This window comes from Tubulanus polymorphus, chromosome 4 (assembly GCF_964204645.1).
Source record: "Tubulanus polymorphus chromosome 4, tnTubPoly1.2, whole genome shotgun sequence".
NCBI classification, from domain to species: Eukaryota; Metazoa; Nemertea; class Palaeonemertea; order Tubulaniformes; family Tubulanidae; genus Tubulanus; species Tubulanus polymorphus.
Window position 1 is genome coordinate 23,953,733 of NC_134028.1, and position 16,225 is coordinate 23,969,957.

At 37.6% G+C, this 16,225-nt stretch overlaps 4 protein-coding genes across 4 annotated transcripts; 2 read left to right on the forward strand and 2 right to left on the reverse strand.

Annotated features, from left to right (window-relative positions):
• Positions 1-626: 626 nt before the first annotated feature.
• On the reverse strand, positions 627-1,712 carry LOC141904484 (beta-1,3-galactosyltransferase 1-like). Its single transcript, XM_074793073.1, has one exon. The coding sequence runs from the start codon at positions 1,710-1,712 to the stop codon at positions 627-629; it is 1,086 nt and encodes a 361-aa protein (XP_074649174.1).
• Positions 1,713-4,639: 2,927 nt separating this feature from the next.
• On the forward strand, positions 4,640-5,933 carry LOC141904131 (beta-1,3-galactosyltransferase 1-like). Its single transcript, XM_074792649.1, has one exon. The coding sequence runs from the start codon at positions 4,702-4,704 to the stop codon at positions 5,818-5,820; it is 1,119 nt and encodes a 372-aa protein (XP_074648750.1). The 5' UTR covers positions 4,640-4,701; the 3' UTR covers positions 5,821-5,933.
• Positions 5,934-7,347: 1,414 nt separating this feature from the next.
• Positions 7,348-14,678, forward strand: LOC141903969 (uncharacterized). Its single transcript, XM_074792389.1, has 8 exons — positions 7,348-7,575; positions 9,049-9,088; positions 9,194-9,472; positions 9,688-9,903; positions 10,018-11,074; positions 11,197-11,257; positions 12,201-12,351; positions 12,876-14,678. Exons 1-8 carry the CDS (start codon positions 7,489-7,491, stop codon positions 13,145-13,147), a joined length of 2,163 nt encoding a protein of 720 aa, XP_074648490.1. The 5' UTR covers positions 7,348-7,488; the 3' UTR covers positions 13,148-14,678.
• Positions 13,703-15,971, reverse strand: LOC141903970 (centromere protein X-like). Its single transcript, XM_074792390.1, has 6 exons — positions 15,934-15,971; positions 15,769-15,820; positions 14,888-14,941; positions 14,754-14,785; positions 13,928-13,984; positions 13,703-13,821 (listed from the first exon to the last, which is right to left on the reverse strand). Exons 1-6 carry the CDS (start codon positions 15,964-15,966, stop codon positions 13,807-13,809), a joined length of 243 nt encoding a protein of 80 aa, XP_074648491.1. The 5' UTR covers positions 15,967-15,971; the 3' UTR covers positions 13,703-13,806.
• Between the last annotated feature and the right edge of the window lie 254 nt (positions 15,972-16,225).

The following is a 16,225-nucleotide window of genomic DNA, read 5'->3' on the forward strand; positions in this document are numbered from 1 at the left end:
TTCACGCAACCGGCCAGTCAACGCTATGAATCTTTAAATATCTCAACCCGGCACGGTTAATTGCCCTATGTTCGGGCACTGACTTCCCTAGACGTAGACCCCACCACCAACCCCTCCCCCGGTTGAAAGCCTCAGGGTCCAAAGGTTGCGGCCGCTGGTCACGAAGCGCAAACCGCCGCGACACAAGAAATGATTGTTTCAATTAACTTTTACAAAAATAAAGCAGGCGAATTTCTCCCAAAAATCAGCAGAATACTCAAAACAAAACAAATTTGATCTAAAATGTTTTTTGTAGAACCACATTCTAATAATCCATTGGGAGAATAAAAAGTTCATAGTATCCGTAATACTCATAAATATCACTAAAATAATATTGTATGTATATATTAGACATTGTATTACTTCTCTCTCTCCTTTTATTGTTTTTCTTTTATTGCACATCCTTTTTGTTTTTTGTCTGTTTGTTGTTATTGTTGTTTTTCTTCATTCACAATCTTATACTTAGGATTTATGATGAACAAATTGAAATTTAAATTTAAATTGAACGTCCGATTTTGAAACATATTTTTCGTTTTTAACGGTTAACGGGTTGACGTATCTCGTGATATCGATTGTTTTTGTCCATTTCAACATTTATAGCTACTCAACAAAGCTTTCCATATTTGCATAAGATCACGTGGTTTGTATCTAGTAGCAGTAATTTTGGTGCCGTTGACGATCTCACATTTTGTCGCCCTTGTGCCGCCAATGTTTGTAAAGCCCTTATGGAAAACTAATTGAATTTTAGCAATCTTAGCACAAACGCCAGTAATGTACGCGTCTTCGATGTTAAATATGGCCACGTGGAGGGATACGTCATACAAAATACTAGCGACCTCTAGTGACATAACGTAAGCGTTTCCGGACACGTACCGCGGGTACTTAGAAAACGGAAAGCTCGACTTTGGAACGGCCCATTTTCCAATTCTCATCACGGGTCCCCCGGATAGAATATGACCCACTATCGAATTATTCAACTGTTTTTCCTTCGTTTCTAAGTACTTCATGAGGTCGTGAATATTGACAAACATATCGTCATCGCATTTCATCAGAAATCGAGCACCCGAACAGTTCCGAGCCAATTTCAACGCCATTATTGACTTCAACGTTAGATTTACGTAACTATCATAAAAATCCTCTTGAATTAAGTCGTTATATTGAGCATTTTCCGAACGAAGTTGAGTTTCGTATTCTTTATTATCGGTGATTCCCAGTAGAAAAAACAAACTTACGGTTTTGCTAATAGTTCTATTGTTTGGCCACCGATTCGGTTGACCCGTCGCTACACTGCCCCAGGTTTTGCGTATGGAATCCCTGACATCTCTTGCCGCAGGCCGTGAAAGAACGAATATCAATAAATAAGGAGGATTATTCGAATTACAAATCGGCGTCTGAATGCGATAGTTGAAGTCATGAGGATTAACAATCGCTGCATTCAGTTTGTAGTATTCCTTTTCGGTCATATTTTCGACGGAAAATATGTTCGGCTGCTGTTTCGTAATTTTTACCGAAGGAACTGTCGGCATAGGCCGCTCATTCTCTGTCGTTGTCTCGTTTGAAGATGCTGATTTTTCCGTCGTCAATATGTCGCTGGTTGCTTCGTCACGGTTTTTAGAGATGAATTTCCTGCTTAGTTTCGAAGGTGAACATTGCCGCATGAAGTAGATGTCCATTACGATACAGAACAACAATATTCCCACCAGTAAATGATGATATTTAAACATATTCAAATTACCAGTACCGAAACTAACAATCCTTTGAGTTAATACAACGTGTTCGTTTGAACCCGTTCTGTCCATCGAAGTCGGAGTTTTAAAAGCGTAAATGTTATTTCAAAATCGTTCACCAATCTGCGTTGACAGAGCTGCAAGCTTTAATTTGATGTTTGAATATAATCAAGGATTTGCGAATGGTGACAGCCAGTAGCGGTCACACAGATGGCTAGAAATCGATCTGAAAACAGGGGGTGTCTAATGTAACGAGTTACTCTGTCCGTTAGTTATCCGTCAAAACCAGATTCTATATACAATAGACTGTATACTCGTATAATATCCATTATTCACTGTATATTTTCCTATCACAAGACAGTGCTATAAGGCTTCAAATGGCATTTTACTTTACTGCGTCTTCAGCACAAAATCCAGAAATATCCTTATTCAAATATTCCGCCTTATTTTCTCCTATTTATTTGTTCCTGTCACGATACGAAATATCCCTCGATTTGGAAGAACCCAGTTCGCATCTTTCGATTCTTGCACCGCCATTCTCCAACTTCCATAAAGCTCCCCAAATTGCATCTTTGATGATTGACAACTACTCATTTTCATATCAACAGCGATTGTAACAACAAGCAACTGGCATGGCCGTCCATAATTCCGTAAATCATGCCCTTCGCTTCGAGTCAACTTCTTTTTTAAGGCGAGGAATCATTCGACGCGATACCTGAACTGATTTTTCACACACGTCAATATTACGACACGAACAACCACGTGGCACATTACGACTGAAGCCCGCGAGTAAACAACGATAGATAATAAACGAGAAGAGAAAAAAATCATGTATTCATTTCAATGAAATTAAACGCGTTACAAAAAAGTCGATACAATTCTTTACAGCATTACGCGCAACCAGGCCTGGAACTGTATCTATACGGTTCCAGATCTGTAGTCTATAGACGAAAGACGCATAGGAACAATCATCGTCGACACCTCGAAAGAAACCGTTAGTAATTATAACGATGCGGTCATAGAAATCAATTTTCGCTATGATGTTCCACAAAGACAAATATTATAGGCGCACTACCGCTAAAATGCACCAATTGTCTTTGTTGACGAAATAGAATAGGGACACTCAAAAATTTAATGGACTAGAACAAGTCCACAAGCCCCCTGGGTCCGCCACCGGGCTTTTCAGACTTGATGCTAAAACATATGTATAAATTGGTTCGCTGACCTTTACAATGTTGATTTAAAACATCTAAAGCAGCGATCAGAAATTCGTTCGCTAATACAATTTACGAATTCATGACAATGAATATTGGATGGTCACACCCTGTCCGCAAGTGATAAGCAACATTTAACTGATAGAGATGAACCCAGTTTTACAGGTAAGGAATTCAGATAGATTCCATGTTCATCCTCTTTTCGGCATGTAGAAACTCAGAATCGGTAACAATTACAATTAGAATCGAACCTAGGGTAGCCCTGGACCCAGTTCTACAATTAAGAATAACGGTTAAGTTTAGTTAAGTTCGAATTGTTGAACACAATGGAAAAATGAAGTAAACAATTGCAATAATACCAAAAATTTGAGGTTCACTTTTTCATGAAACTGGACCCTTTATTCTATTCTATCGCGATGTACTCAAAAGATCTATTCTGATTTTAGTTCGGTGAAAATCCGACAGATGACGACATTCCCGAAAATAAAGTAAACTGTCTTTAAAATTCATCTATAAATTCATAACCGTTTGAAGTTACTTGTAAGTTAGTTAATTAGGTAACGTAATTACTTTTGGACTATATATAGAAACGACTGTTTTATTCTCTGATTCCGACGGGATTTAGCGGTATTTCAGGTTGGCCAGGTATCTCTGGTTGGCCAGAGAAAATACAGTCGTTTCAATATAAGTTCAATAAACTTGGACAAATAATTACGTTGCGTGATTAACCAGTTCACGAGTAATTTGAACAGGTAAAGAATTCACGAATGTGTCTTGTTTATTTTCATTTCGAGCGGGTTTCAAGTTGTTCTTTAAAGGTTAAAAGGTTTTGATTTTCGCCATCTATCGAATTTTCCATCAACTAAACATACAAAAAAATCTTTCTATATAGATTGCGATAGAAATTTCTATATATACAACACAAGAAATAACTTTTACAAAATTTAAGCTACAAATTTCTCCCAATAAATTCAGCACAATACTCAACAAAATGGCCTTGTCTTTAGAACTGATGAGACTGATTTTGACGAAATCTTTGTACACGCTTCCTGAAAGAACGATATTTAAACCAGTACTAAGGCAGAAACCTGTTGTGGCTGCTTTGCAGCTATATTTATCATTGTTTTGTTTCCTCACGGGCTTCAGTCGTAACCTGCCACGTGGTTGTTTATCTTGTTATGTCGACGCGTTATATGATTCAGCATTTTAAAAAAGATGTTAACTCGAAGCGATGCGTGATTGATTTGCATAATTCCTGGACGGCCATGTCAGTTGCTAGTTGCTACAACCACGAGTAGTTGTCAATCGTCAAAGAGGCAATTTGGGGAGAGCTCTATTAAGGAACTAACTGGAGAATGGTGGTGCAAGAATCGAAAGTACGCGAACTAAGATCTTCCGAATCAAGGCATCTTTCCGCATCGTGACATAAACATCCAGCAAAAATAGGAGAAAACGTAGCACGACGGAATCTATTAGGATATTTCTGGATTGTCGAAGACTATAAAGCGACAAAGACTAAAACGACGGAAAACGCGTTTAACATTTTTATCATTCAGGGTGAAAACGAATTACGAACGACGTATTGCATATATAAAACTTACAGTGACGTGCATGGAATGTGAAGTTTGAACAGACCATATATTGGCAAATTAACTGCCGTGTATAGCTCGGGTTTTCATAAAATTCAAAGGATTGTTAGTTTAGGTACTGGTTATTTGAATATGTTTAAATATCATCGACTGATTGCTGGAATATTGTTGTTGTGTTTCGTTATGAACATCTACTTCTGGCGGCAATATTCGTCTTGGAAACTAAGCAGGAAATTCATCTCTAAAAACCGTGACGAAGCAACCAGCGACATATTGACGACGGAAAAATTAACGACGGAGAATGAGCGGCCTATGTCGACAGTTCCTTCGGTTAAAATTACGAAACAGCAGCCCAACAAATTTTCCGTCGAAAATATGACCGAAAGGGAATATTACAAACTGAATGCAGCGATTGTTAATCCTCATGACTTCAAATATCGGATTCAGACGCCGATTTGTAAATCGAATAATCCTCCTTATTTACTGATATTCATTTATTCACGGCCTGCGGCAAGAGATGTCAGGGATTCCATACGCAAAACCTGGGGCAGTGTAGCTACGGGTCAACCGAATCGGTGGCCAAACAATAGAACTATTAGCAAAACCGTAAGTTTGTTTTTTCTACTGGGAATCACCGATGATAAGGAAAACGAAACTCAACTTCTTTCGGAAAGTGCTCAATATAACGACTTAATTCAAGAGGATTTTTATGATAGTTACGTGAATCTAACGTTGAAGTCAATAATGGCGTTGAAATTGGCTCGGAACTGTTCGGGTGCTCGATTTCTGATGAAATGCGATGACGATATGTTTGTCAATATTCACGACCTCGTGAAGTACTTGGAAACGAAGGAAAATCAGTTGAATAATTCGATAGTGGGTCATATTCTATCCGGGGCACCCGTGAGGAGAATTGGAAAATGGGCCGTTCCAAAGTCGAGCTTTCCGTTTTCTAAGTACCCCCGGTACGTGTCCGGAAACGCTTACGTTATGTCACTAGAGGTCGCTAGTATTTTGTATGACGTATCCCTCCACGTGGCCATATTTAACATCGAAGACGCGTACATTACTGGCGTTTGTGCTAAGATTGCTAAAATTCAATTAGTTTTCCATAAGGGCTTTACAAACATTGGCGGCACCAGGGCGACAAAATGTGAGATCGTCAACGGCAGCAAAATTACTGCTACTAGATACAAACCACGTGATCTTATGCAAATATGGAAAGCCTTGTTGAGTAGCTATAAATGTTGAAATGGACAAAAACATTCGATAGCACGAGATAAAATAATACTGCGGTTTTTTAGTACGTTAACCATTGAAAATGCAAAAGAAACGTTTCAAATTCGGACTTGCAACTTTCAACGCATATACATCAATCGATATTTGTCACTGTTGTTTTATCGCAGTCAGTATCTGTATTTGTATATTTTGTTGTGTCAACACTACTTCATTAATTCACGCGTAATTACTCGTCAATTAATCGTACAAATTAAATAAATGAATAAAAAACATTTTAGATCAACTTTTGATTCGACTTGTTAGTGTTGTGTTGAGTGTTGTACTGAAATTGTTTGGGGGACATTTGTCTGATCCAATTTTAATGCCCCCTTATCGGATTCAATGTTAAGATCGCGTAACTATCATAAAATCCTCTTGAATTAAGTCGTTATATTGAGCACTTTCCGAACGAAGTTGAGTTTTGTTTTCTTTATCATCGGTGATTCCCAGTAGAAAAAACAAACTTACGGTTTTGCTAATAGTTCTATTGTTTGGCCACCGATTCGGTTGACCCGTAGCTATACACTGCCCCAGGTTTTGCGTATAAAATCCCTGGCATCTCTCGTCGCATGTGTATATATATATATTTCATCCTAAGATTGCCGTTTTGAGTCCATAACATACTTTAGCGTATTCACGTTAAAAAGTTAACTTTCATCCGGGAAGCCACGTTGATTAAACGAGTTGAAAAGTATAGCTGAAATCCGCCCATTAGCAACGGGAGTACCCAGCGCACCGGTTCAGCATCTCGATGGCTAAAATTCGTATCGAAAATCGTATCGTATCGTTTTGCAATACACGAGGAAGGCGAAGTGTCGCGTTTTGATTTGCTGGACGTTGGCGGTTCAATCCACGATTGTAGAATTAAATGCATGCACCGGGTAGTTCCAGCTGAGACTATAATCACCAAACAGGTATCTGAAAATATAATCCGCCAATATTGGACTGATTAAATCTTACCACGGACGTACCGACATACTGAGTTTCCACAACCACAAATTTTGGTCCCTATCACTACATCGTGCACGAGTAAGAGTGATAATTGACTTCTTAAAAAGAAAGAACAATTTAATCTATTCGTGAAATGTATTACTACAATGTAATCCGATATACAGGTTTATAACTAAATGCTCGAAGTCATTACAAATTAAACTTGTGCTTATGCTCCTTCCTGGGACCAGTTGCTCAAAAGTTGCACAGAGCTAACCAGTGGATAAATGCCGTTTATTGTTACCATATGGTATTTGTCCACCAGTAACTCAAAAAATCAACTTTTGAGCAACCAGCAGAGAATTAGCACAAGTTTGATAAAATAATGAAATTCCAAAGACCAAAGTTTATCTACACAGAAATCTCATAATGATATATCAGCATTTAATAGCATTGGTGCAACTATAGCAAGAACTGATTATAAAACGTGTGCACATTTTAATCGTCTGAAAATAAAACGACCTATATCTCGAAACTAGTTCCTTTCAAAGAGTTTTTCCGGACCAGGGCGCTGACAGTACATCACGCACTGCACGGATATTTCAATGTATTTTAACTTCCTCATCTGCGATTGACGTCAATTGTGTTCTGTGTATAGTATATATACCCGCAACAACTCTATTCGTCGTCAAAGTGTACAAGAAGCAAGCCATGTTACCGTCCGAAAGAGTCTTTCTGAACTGTTGTTTGTACCATAGACGTGGTATCGTTGATGGCAAACACAAACCGGATAAGAAGGTAAGAGGACAGACATCGTAGAGTTCAGATTCATATACGTTCCTTCCACTAACGGCTTATACAGACTGGTCCGCTTATTTTTTAGTTCATTCCGAATATAATTGTCCGGGGTGTGACCGGTATTATATATATTATCACGAGTTATCATAATATAATATGGACTAAGATTGCTTTTATATGAGTCTAAAATATATATATATATATATATATATATATATATATATATATATATATATATATATATATATATATATATATATATATATATATATATATATATATATATATATATATATATATATATATATATATATATATATATATATATATATATATATATATATATATATATATATATATATATATATATATATATATATATATATATATATATATATATATATATATATATACAATTCGGATACATCATAAGTTTCATACACATCAGGAAGCACCAAACCATCGTCTATTTGATACATTTATTTAAACTAAATCGTTATTCATGAAATAATAATAATCAACGCGAGAAATCCTACTATAAATATATATATATTTTTGCGCAAATATATATATATATATACTTTTCTACTCAAGTTTCTCGTTTTTGCTGTATTTATTGTGGGATTTCTCGCGTTTGTTCATCATACACGGATATTGTGTTTTCTACTCGTCTCATTATTTATCATCAAATTTGGAGAGGAATTGATATCTAATTTCTGATTCTGGGGCTGTGGGCGAGCATTGCAATGAATAAATCAGGTATATTTTCAAAATGATATATGATACAAAGACACGACATAAATATGGTCTATTGAAGCGTTGGCGCCCCCTCATAGTCATCAAAATTCGATTCGCATTTTAGAATCATGAATTCGAGAGGGAAGTTTCAGTACATAAAACCCACAACCGAAATTCGCGGAAATTGTTGATTTCACGAATGACGCGATTTCACGAAATACAAAAAAAAACCTGTACTATACGAAAAGATAAAACACTTCGTACACCAAGATAGAACAGAAAAACAAACTAAAAAAGGAATGTTCCCGACAGTAAGCGCCCACGTCTTGCGTATAATATATACATGTTTCAACATTTCAAGCTCCTGACCATGATAGTGAATTGTTGACCACCTACAAACCGTCTAGTTATAAACTGTCTAGAAACCTTTGTTCGGCACATGGAATTCACGAAAATTGTTTTAACTTGTTCAAATTTGGATCCGTAGGGTTCTCCGTTCATGATCCTTCACTTTGGAACTCTCACGAATTATCCCGATGCTTATCTCTTGGCTTGTTTAGCTCCCATCTCATAACAATTTTGTTCCATGCAGCATCATTGAACTCTCAATTGAAGTATTTTAAAGGATACTTGCGCTTTATAAATTTCAATTATTATCATCATTGATAATCATCAACATACCAAATATACATATGAAAATTCACTATTATAGAATCTTTTTTCTCATTATTTTAGCGAAATATCGTTTTCGGTCAAAATTCAAAGGGCATAAAAGGTTTGTGGAATTTATATTGTATATTGCTAATGATGATATCGCTAAAAATGATTGGAAAGTTTGATTCGGCTTCGAGCCTAAATTGTTCGTTTTTTCATCCTTCAGACACGCAGATATATTTCATCAAGTTTTTTAAGGGCGATGCAGCAAAACAAGACTGCAAAGCAAAGATTGTCTTTCCGCGACAGAACTTTTGTGGAATCACGGAATGGGTCGAGGCAAAAACGAAACAATCGAGGTTTTCGTACACTGCCATCTTTACCAAAAACTCAGATCCATTCGTTATATATTCGCATTGTGGGTCTCTGATCGAATCCAATGATCATAAAAGTTTGATCGCAAAAATTCGAAGGGAAATGTCTATGAACGACCGAGAAGTTGTATGTAAGTATGCTACAGTTTCTGATAGTAATCGGTCCAGAAAGAATCCAAACGATATTTCATCTATACGGTTTGACCTTCTATCGGTTAACGATTAATTTAAAAAAAAGTATTTTATCTAGATATCAACCGTAGCATATGACTATACCATCATTGGAATTTGTGAAAATAAGGATGTGAAGTTTTGCATTGAGCAGATCGCCTGGTGTTTTTTACAGATCAATCATGGGATGTATGTCAAGGAGATAACTCAAATTCAACTCATTATCAACTTCATTTAACACCGTACAATCTTGCGTTGACAAACACGAATAATTACAATATAGACCATCACTCGTGGGTAACGTTTGTCTGGAGTTTAGGAGACATACAACAAGTAACTCAAGAGGAGACAACTATCCGTTTCACTTGCATACGCAACCTTACAACTAAAGGTGAGTGTATATACTTAGTACGGTCCAGCCTCGACTCCAACCTTACACCAACCACTTCGAGAAGCGGGCCCGTAATTCGAGAATTAAGTAAGTGCCACGTGCTTTTCTCTACAGATAAATCGGATTGTGATATTGTTCCACAAACATCTACGATGAGACTTATAGCAATAGGACGAGACGACGGAGCAAAGTGCATCATCGACTCAATTCATAAAGCACAAAAGCATTTCCGTCAACAAGAGAAGCACCGAATACCAACTGCGCAGTACCACTTCGGGCCAGTGAAGGAAAACAGTCATCAGGATCCGCAGCAGGCTCAAGCCGCCACTTCTAAACAGCATAGCAAGCAACAGGGACTAATTGCACAAGCGGCAATTTGTGCAGACGACTTAGTTGGCGCTGCGACCGCTTCTTACCGAAATGCAATTCCAGAAGTTCCTCGGAAATGTCCCGGTCGTATTCACTTGCCAGAAAAACCGGCTCAAAAAACCTCAAATACCTCGTGCGCGACTAAAAAAGTGAAACCACTTCCCGAAGTGCCTGGTCCAGCGGAAAGCGTCAAAATACCGCCAATACCGCCAGCACCGGCAAATACCACACGACAGGAATTCGTTACAAATCAAGTGATTAAACCAAAAGTAACACAAAGAACTAAAACTCGCGATCAAAGCAGTGCCCAAGTTCATGAAAACGTCGAATTGAAAAAACAGTGTCCTCCAGTTCCACACCCATTGATCCTCAAAAAGTCTCAGTCAATTGATGATTCTGTTCACGAAAGAGTGAAAATACCAACCACGAGAAAACGTTCGTTTCCACAGGACAATCAATCTCAGGCGATGCCCGACGTGAGAGTGTTACTACGGAATAACCAGGCCGATCGGGCGACAAGGAAAAGTTCCGTTCGCAAAAGCGTCGTAGCTATCAAAGCGATGCAGAATCGCCGGTCGTCGTCTCTGGACTCAATCCATGACAAAATCGACGAAGAGAAACAATCGCCTTTTGTTGATATTTGTCCGAGCAAACAGCAGCAATCGCAACTGAAATACGCCATCGACAAATGCATTAAAGCGGCTCATATTATTAAAGCTATTAAACAAGAAGGATATACTAAAGAAGATAAAGCAGGACTACCGCCATATTTGAAAGACATATTCAAAGAAATGGCTGAATTGTAAGTAAACGGTTTAAAACCCCTCGATCGATTGAATGAATAAAGAAATAATTTGTTATGACAATGGACCCCGAGTGACACGCATGCCCATGATAAATGTTAGTATTTTTCTAAATCATCAGCTACGACGCAGACCTCCTACCCTCAGCAGTGGACAAAGGATGCATCAGTGGCTGGGACCCGGTAAGTAACATTAACGGCTGCTGTAGGGCTGCAGCGGGTTTCAGGCCGGTTGGATCCAGCAGGGATGAACTTGAGTACGCACGAAAAAGGCATTCCGTTGAATAGGCAAAGTATGCACACAAAGCGAGTGTCGTAGGTGCGATGTCAAAACTTGTATGTGAAAAGTTTTTGAAATTTTAATGAATGCAATTTCCAGGCACAATGCGAGGGGAAAACTGCGCTTGTGCTCCCGCCTGGAGTTAGTGTGATATAAAACTATATAAGTTGTTTCTTTTAAACATGCCCCTGGGCACTGACCTATGATCATTGATCTCAAATTTCAAACTTGTTGAATTTATTTCTCTGTTTATGTCGTATCATGAATACTTTAACCTCTTTATGTTTATATTAACAAATCTATTCGGTATTTAGAAAATTCTTTACTGGCGGAAATTATGTGCATGTATAATGCATACTGCGATGGTAAACACATTGTCATTTTTTGTTATTCTGAAAACAGGAAGTTGATCTCGCAATTGAAAATTGTATGATGGATGTATTACGCTATTAAACTCATTTCACTCGCTGTAGTAGTTTCCGTTCTGCAGTAAGAAAAGCCTTACAATATTACATTTAAAGTACACGACGTGTATTACAGCAGGGAAGTATTACACTTCCCTGATTACAGGCACCAGCAGCTAAAAGTAGCGCATATTTGCCTTAAAAACTACAGACGACACATGGAACATGGAGTAAAATCGAAGTCCCACAATCACGAAGCCGAAAAACTTATGATAACGTATTATGTTGAATTCATCACGCTATCTTAAGTTTTACAGCTTTGTGATTGTGGGGCTTATATTTTACTCATCTTTCGCGATTCATTGCGAAGTTTTACCTCGTCATCGTACACGGAGAATTACTTTTTTTGTAAAACTGTTCTTCATTCAATCATATTTTAAAGATATATTATACGTTGATGAAGAAACAGAACCGAACGCCGATTGGACCGGATACCCTGTATTTGAACATCATGCAACGTCCGCAGTTGTACTTCAGACTGTACGATCGTACCGGCGTCACTAAAAATTGGAAACATCTAGCCGGAATATTGGGTAAGCAGGACGATTTTATAGAAATCGTTCGAATAGTTCGTACAGGATAATTTTAGAAATCGTTTGAATAGTTCGTACGAAAATTGTTGTCCTTACTTACGGAGAAGTGGTCAATTTTTTACCTGCTTTCCCCCTTGGATGCTAACGTATACCTTACTATTTGCCCCTTATACAGTAAACCCAACCTTACTCGAAACCTTGATTAATTTGGACAAAAACGAAATAACTTTTCTGGCATCCTTATGTTTTTGCCTATCCTTAATTCTCGACTTCGCTTGCCTCGGACCAATTTTGCCAGACCTGTGAGGTTTACTGTACAGTCAAATCTGCTTAATTCATCAAACAATATTTTTGCAGTCTGGTTCATTAACATTTAAGAAAATTACTTTTGATTAATCCAGATTACCCATAGACTGGATGAACTTTGGAAAGAATGGAGCGGGTTGTACTGTATTTATCTTTTTGTCGTTCTGTGTGAAGTATCTCTTTGTTTTTAGTTCATTATATATATACGTGTTTGACAGGTTTATCGTGTGAAGTGATTGATCTGATCGAATCCATAGCGTTCAACAGCGGATGCTCATTTACTCCTGCAGAATTACTCTTCAATCACTGGCAGTGTTTACACAACAAGTTTCAAAAAACACCGTTCGAACCGAAATACTTGTGCACCTTGGACAATTTGAAGCTGATCTTGGCGAAAATGAAACGCTTCGATCTGCTGGACATGTTAAAGGAAACGAAGATTCAGTCGCCGTCGAAGAAAGGTGAAAGCCATTCGGCGCCCGAGTTATAGCTTTGACATCCCCAGCCAGGAAACATGTTATTCCCACAACCGATGATGTAAAAAAGGATTGCGGGTTTATAAACTAACAAAAAAAACGTTTAACTCGAACAAACTGGGACCGGCAAAATTGGTCCGAGCTAAGCGCAGAAAGTCCAAATGAAGGATTGGAAAATATGTTAGCAGGCCCGTGCCGAGCTTTTTTGAGGGGTAGTTCTATTTCAAGAAATAATTGGGACTTTTTACCACGAAAAGGGCCACTTTCCTGAAGAAAAAGGACAGCTCTTAAATACGAAGATTTCGTATTACTGCCCGAGTACCTGAATAAATTATTTGAGATTTTCAATTTCCATTAAAAAACATAAGTATTGTATCTAAATTTCGAAAAGTCTTGACCCAAATTTTAGGTAGTTCTGTCGCTACCCCATCGGCTCGGGCCAGTTTAGAAGGGCAGAAAATGATTTTGTTTTGTTTCCGAGTTGGTCAAAATTCCGAGTTAGCCATGCCCATAAACGCTGTAAATGTAATCACACGTAGATACAAATCAAATGTTTATTTATAAACAACTCGGAAAACGGCATTTGTAAATCACTTGTATGTACAAACATATATAAATTCATGAATATTGGATAAACTTCTTCTTGCGACGTTTCAATATTGTTTACTTCTCTTCAAAAATCCAATAGCTAAGTAGAAAAGAGAAAATCCGTGTGTTATAAACTGTATGTAGACGTTGAAGTATGTAAAGCATATTGTGGGTCGATGATGATAACCAGCGCGGAAATGACTTACCAATTGAGGAAGTATTTTTTCGAAATGTTCAATGTCCACAACAGGGGAAGATTCGTGCTGAAAATAGAATATATACTATATGCATTTACGTGTACAATTGAATACAATATATATTTCTTCAATGTGTTTACGGTTTATCATAAAACAATGTACATGTCCAAACTGTAAAGTCTGGATTACGGATAACGCCTGATGAACACTGGGTATCGATCCACGTTGTAAATATATTAGAAAAGTCCCACGCTCGGAAAGAAACACGTGTCCCAAAAACGGTTTCTTTTAATGATATATTTTTGATATTTCGACTATATGATAAAAAACCACTTCTGTTCTTGGTTGTATGTATATTTCATAATTTTGTTTTAACTTTATTCAACCTGAAGATGCAGGGCCATACCTAGCATTTAAAATTCGAGTGGGGCGCATTTAAAAGCCCAAAAAGGGCAGTCCCCTAAAGTAAAAAACTGGTACAGAAGATTCGTAAACGAAGTTCTACTGTATTACGACTTTTCTCATATACCCACAAAAAGAGAGCAGTTTCCAAAATTTCAGGGGGTGAGCTGCCCACGCTATGTGCAGCCCTGAGATGGCTGTTAGGATAAAGTTAAAATGTCAAAAATAAATCATTAACTTATGATAAAGCAACCCTTTCAATTCTTTTTAATCGGAGTTATGGACATTTTATCCCAAAAATTTTAAGCTTCAGGAAAATATGTAAATAGAATTATCTTTTTTGAATGTTTATTCTAGACGAAAATACAAATAAACAAATGATGAATAATCATGAAAATTTTTTTGTTAGATTGTTTTTTTGTGTATTAGTCACCTTAGCTCGTTGAGCTGCTCTAGCTGCGCCTTCTGTAAAAAATAAGAAAAATAACTATAGCTCCAATTCACAGATGCCTAAAACTGCTTCAGAGAAATCCAATCAATCATCGAGGATGATCATTCATAAATTACCCCTGGCAAAAATTCGGAGAACTTCACAAGTTAGTTTCAGAGTATCCTGACCAACTGAAAGACAAAAATTTAAAAATCATTAGTGTTTGAATGATAAAAGGCATTCAAATTGCAAGTGGGATATGTCAATTGAAAAGATAGTTCTGTTAAACATGGACTCTTAAACGATTTAGAGTCCAAGGTTAAACTTTGCAGGATTGATCCAAAGTAAACAGCGAGATGACAAACTACGACAAACTTAGTTGCAAATGGGATCAGCAGGCATGGATAGGGAGCCGCCGTCAGATTAATGTCTATTTCAACCTGACTTGAGAGCATTCCGGGTGGCCTAGCTCGCTCATTTTTGGTAGTACATACCTGATAAAGGTCTTAATAGGACCAGAAAGGACAGGCAGTCGACCTAAATCATCATTTTTTAATCCATTTGAAACTGTATTGAAGGATATCCAAAAAATCTTCAATGAAAGGGGTTAAATGAAGAGAAGTGAATCCATGATTTGAAAGTTTAACAATATGTTTCCATGCCTACATATCAAATTTCAGTTGGTAGGCATGGAGACATATTGTTAAACTTTCAAATCATGGAGTCTCTTTTCTCTCAGAAACCCCTCTCAATGCAGATTTTTTGGATATCCTTCAATACAGTTTCAAATGGATTAAAAATGATGATTTAGGTCGACTGCCAATGCATTCTGGTCCTAATAAGACTTTAATCAGGTATGTACCACCACAACTGACTGAGCTAGGCCACCCTGTATGCTCTCAAGTCAGGTTGAAATAGACATTAGTCTAGTACCTAGCCGTCGTTCCCCAAACAAGGGAACCCGTAACAACGACTGGTATTCTGACTACCGTCAGACATGTCAGACTTTCGTACTCACTTTTAGTTTTTTCATCTTTGAATTGATTTTTCAATATCTTCTGAATCGTAGCCTGTAAAAATCAAAGGAATATAATGAGGTTGTGGCAAACTATTCCCGCTACCAAGAAAATATGCTGTGACTGGCTGTGATTGTACAATTCGAGACAAAAAAGCAAAGAAATACCTGTTTGAAACTAGCGCCCGAATCAGCTGCCATTTTATTTCCGGGTCGATGTCCTTGAGCGATCGCAAGAATGAAATGAAGATGGGAGTGAGACTGATGTCGAATCCCGAAAATAAGTCATTTTTAATCACTTGCCAGCGGAAGACAACCATTGACGCGGACGGCGCGCGCCAGGTTCCCACTAAAATTCACCATAACTCCCTGAAACAAACGCGGATTACTTTCGACGGTTCGTAATGCCCCTGGGTTTGGTTGATAAACAATTCTTAAGTTAATAAGTAAAACACACAAT

Coding starts and splice junctions, on each gene's coding strand:
- LOC141904484 (XM_074793073.1), bottom strand. CDS start 1,712: ATGGACATCTACTTCATGCGGCAATGTTCACCTTCGAAACTAAGCAGG.
- LOC141904131 (XM_074792649.1), top strand. CDS start 4,702: ATGTTTAAATATCATCGACTGATTGCTGGAATATTGTTGTTGTGTTTC.
- LOC141903969 (XM_074792389.1), top strand. CDS start 7,489: ATGTTACCGTCCGAAAGAGTCTTTCTGAACTGTTGTTTGTACCATAGA. Junction 7,576..9,048: donor AACACAAACCGGATAAGAAG/GTAAGAGGACAG, acceptor TCATTATTTTAG/CGAAATATCGTTTTCGGTCA. Junction 9,089..9,193: donor AAATTCAAAGGGCATAAAAG/GTTTGTGGAATT, acceptor TTCATCCTTCAG/ACACGCAGATATATTTCATC.
- LOC141903970 (XM_074792390.1), bottom strand. CDS start 15,966: ATGGCAGCTGATTCGGGCGCTAGTTTCAAACAG. Junction 14,786..14,887: donor TCTCCGAATTTTTGCCAGGG/GTAATTTATGAA, acceptor TATTTTTTACAG/AAGGCGCAGCTAGAGCAGCT. Junction 13,985..14,753: donor GAGCAGCTCAACGAGCTAAG/GTGACTAATACA, acceptor TTCTATTTTCAG/CACGAATCTTCCCCTGTTGT.